This window comes from Grus americana, chromosome 16 (genome assembly GCF_028858705.1).
Source record: "Grus americana isolate bGruAme1 chromosome 16, bGruAme1.mat, whole genome shotgun sequence".
In the NCBI taxonomy this organism is placed as follows: Eukaryota; Metazoa; Chordata; class Aves; order Gruiformes; family Gruidae; genus Grus; species Grus americana.
In genome coordinates, this window is record NC_072867.1 from 918,498 (window position 1) to 921,280 (window position 2,783).

Consider the following 2,783-nt stretch of genomic DNA (forward strand, 5'->3'; position numbering starts at 1 on the left):
TGCCTTCACCTTGGGTCCTTCTCCCCGGCTGCACCGCTGCTTCATGCCACCAGTGCAGCACACACCGCAGCGCTGGGGGGGGAGGAGTGCTGGCAGCCCTGCCTGCTCCTGGACCCCCCTGCCTGCAGGCCCACTGCTCACCCAGCCCAGGGGGAGATGTGGGGCATATGCTGCTCCTCCTGCCCAGGGATGATACCCAGAGCTGAGGGGCACCACCAGCATCCCACCCTGACCAAGGGATGTTGGTTCGCTGCCCCCCACCCCACCCCCATGCCTGGTATGAGGAAAAGCTCTCACACTGCCAGAGGCTGCGCAGAGCCAGGTCTGCAGACGGCGCAGCTGCGCCCTGCTCCCTTCCCTGGCCAGGGACCAATGTTCCTGCCAGGCCAACACAGCCATCAGGCTTTGGCTTGGCACTCCAGGACCTGCTCATGGGCTCGCACCCATCCCTCTGCGCCCTGCGAGAGCAGCTCATTCCAAGCCATGGTGCCCCATCCACCCGTCCGTCCATCCGTCTGTCCATCCATCCATCGCGCCAGGGAGGGGGTGGCACAGGAACAGCATGGTTGGCCTGTGGGACAGTTTGATGGCTTGCCAGCAGTGGCTGTGACCCTGCCATCCGCTCCTGCCTCCGTGAGTGGCTCTGGGGCACCCAGCCTCTCCCAGCACCCAGTACAAAGCAGAGCAGGATGCACCCCACCAAGCCCTCCCTGGAAAGATGACACAGTGCAGACAATTGTATGCAAGGGCTTTACTGGGGGCTCAACACAAGACAACTGTGCTGAGGTGTAAAGCCATACCCCTCCCAGGGGCAGCTCTCCTGCCTCCGGGACTCAGCACATCTACCCTCAGCACCTGGGGCTTTCTGCTGAGGGTTTCATCCTGTCCCATGCAGGTAGGATACCGCTGCCCAGCACTGGGAGTCAGCTAAACCTCAGGGCATGGCAAGGGAGCACAAAGAACGCTGCTCCTCACAGCCAGGAATGCAGGCCTGCAGGGGAGGGAGGGCAGTGACAGGCACACGGGACCCCTGGGATGCGCGCAATGCCCAGGAAGACCCCAGCTCAAGGCTGGAGCTGCTCAGGGCATCCTCGAGGTAGGGGCTACACAGCACCAAGCAACAGCGGGGGCATCTTTGCCACCCTGTGGCACCATCCCCAGCTGTTGTAATGCCCTCGTCCCTGTGCGCTGGGGACTGGCTGCAGGACCCTCTCCCGAATGTGGCATCCCTCACTAGAGGTCTGGGTGTTCTCCCTCGTCACGTTCGGGTAGGGTCTTGCTATCAGTGGTGGGAGCTTGGTGGGGCGGCAGGGTGGACAGAGGCCTGGCAGGGGCAAACTGGAACTCCTCAGGCACAGGGGCATTAGGTGTCTCCTTGCGGTAGAAGCCCAGCTCCTGCACCAGCTGGTTGATCTCCTCCCGGGTCATGTCGCTCAGGGGGATTCTCTGCACGCAGACAGGGGTTGCAGCCTGGCGCCTGCACGGCACCAACCGCCCCAGACCCTGCTGCAGCAGTGGGTGCCACACTGCCCACTCACCTCCAGCTCCTCGTATCGGTGGCTGAGAAGCACGAGCTCGGGGTCAGCACCAGGCAGGTGCTTCATCTCCAGGTTATGGCTGGGCGGAGTGTTAAGGAGTGGATAGTACTAGGCAGGCCCATGCAGCCCCGCATCCTATCCCATCCTCCGCCACATCCCATTCCATCCCATCCCAACCCATCTCATCTTCCATTGCATCCCATCCTGCCCCATCCCACCTCATTGTCCATCGCATCCCATCCTGCTCTTTCCCACCCTGTCCCCCAACCATCCTGTCCTCCACCCCTCATCCAATCCCATCCTCCATCTTGTCCCATCCCATCCCTCCTCCTGTGCCATTCTCCATCCCATTCCCTCCCATCCCTCCTCCTGTCTCACCCTGTCCTCCATAGCATCCTGTCCCGTCTCTATCCCCGTCCTATTCCGTCACACCCCCATCCCGTCCCATCCTGTCCACCATTCCATCCTGTCCCGTCCCATACCACATCCCGTCCCACGCCGCCCATCCGGACAGGGGCCTGCGCCTGGGGCACGGCCGCACTGAGCGCTGCCCGCCGAGCAGGGCTGCCGCGGCCAGCCGGCGGGTACTAGAGGGGGATGTCCTGGGTGACGAAGGCCTTCACCTGCGGACAGAGCGGGCGGCCCGGCCCGGCTCAGCGGCGGGGCGGCCCCGGGCCCCGCCCGGCCCCGGCCCCCGCCCCCGGCACCTACCTCCCTCAGGCGGTTCAGCCGTCACCCGCCGCAGGTCTGGGGAGGAGACGGCCCGTCACGCCCGGCGGCGCCCCCGCGCCCCCCCGCCCGCCCCCCCCGCGCTCACCTCCACCTTGCCCCGGGCCAGGCCCCGCAGCTCGGACCCGCGGAGCTGGGGGGGCCCCGGGCCGCCCCCCGCCGCCAGCGCCACCACCAGCAGCGACAGCGGCAGCGCCCGCAGCATCCCGCCGCCACGTCACGCCACGGCCCGCGCGCGCGGAGAGCCCCGCCCCGGCGGGCACGCGCACGCACACGGCGAGCGGCCGCGGCACGAGTACGAACACACCGCACGCGCAGAGCAAACCCACACCGCGCAAGCACGCACGTGCACGCACCGTGCACTCTCTCACACGCGCGCGCGCGCGCACACACCCCCACCCCCCGCCAACAGGCACACACCGTGCACTCCCACACACAGCCCTGTGCACTCGCACATCACGAGCACACGTGCCGTGAGCACACACACACCGTAAACACCACGAGCACACTGAAATC

At 66.4% G+C, this 2,783-nt stretch overlaps 1 protein-coding gene across 2 annotated transcripts; it reads right to left on the reverse strand.

Moving 5' to 3' along the window:
- Window positions 1-736: 736 nt before the first annotated feature.
- On the reverse strand, window positions 737-2,550 carry SELENOM (selenoprotein M). 2 transcript variants are annotated; one of them, XM_054844909.1, is made up of 5 exons: window positions 2,356-2,529; window positions 2,250-2,285; window positions 2,127-2,161; window positions 1,539-1,617; window positions 737-1,446 (listed from the first exon to the last, which is right to left on the reverse strand). In XM_054844909.1, exons 1-5 carry the CDS (start codon window positions 2,470-2,472, stop codon window positions 1,234-1,236), a joined length of 480 nt encoding a protein of 159 aa, XP_054700884.1. In that variant the 5' UTR covers window positions 2,473-2,529; the 3' UTR covers window positions 737-1,233. The 2 variants fall into 2 exon arrangements, with proteins under 2 accessions (XP_054700884.1, XP_054700885.1); XM_054844910.1 differs by lacking the exon at window positions 2,250-2,285 and having other exon boundaries at window positions 2,356-2,550.
- Window positions 2,551-2,783: the final 233 nt, after the last annotated feature.

What these genes read in the sequence shown, in the direction of transcription:
- SELENOM (XM_054844910.1), bottom strand. Translation starts at nt 2,472, where the DNA reads ATGCTGCGGGCGCTGCCGCTGTCGCTGCTGGTGGTGGCGCTGGCGGCG. An exon ending in TGGCCCGGGGCAAGGTGGAG is followed by an intron (nt 2,162 to 2,355) that starts GTGAGCGCGGGG and finishes CTCTGTCCGCAG; the next exon opens with GTGAAGGCCTTCGTCACCCA. An exon ending in ACCGATACGAGGAGCTGGAG is followed by an intron (nt 1,447 to 1,538) that starts GTGAGTGGGCAG and finishes GTCTGCGTGCAG; the next exon opens with AGAATCCCCCTGAGCGACAT.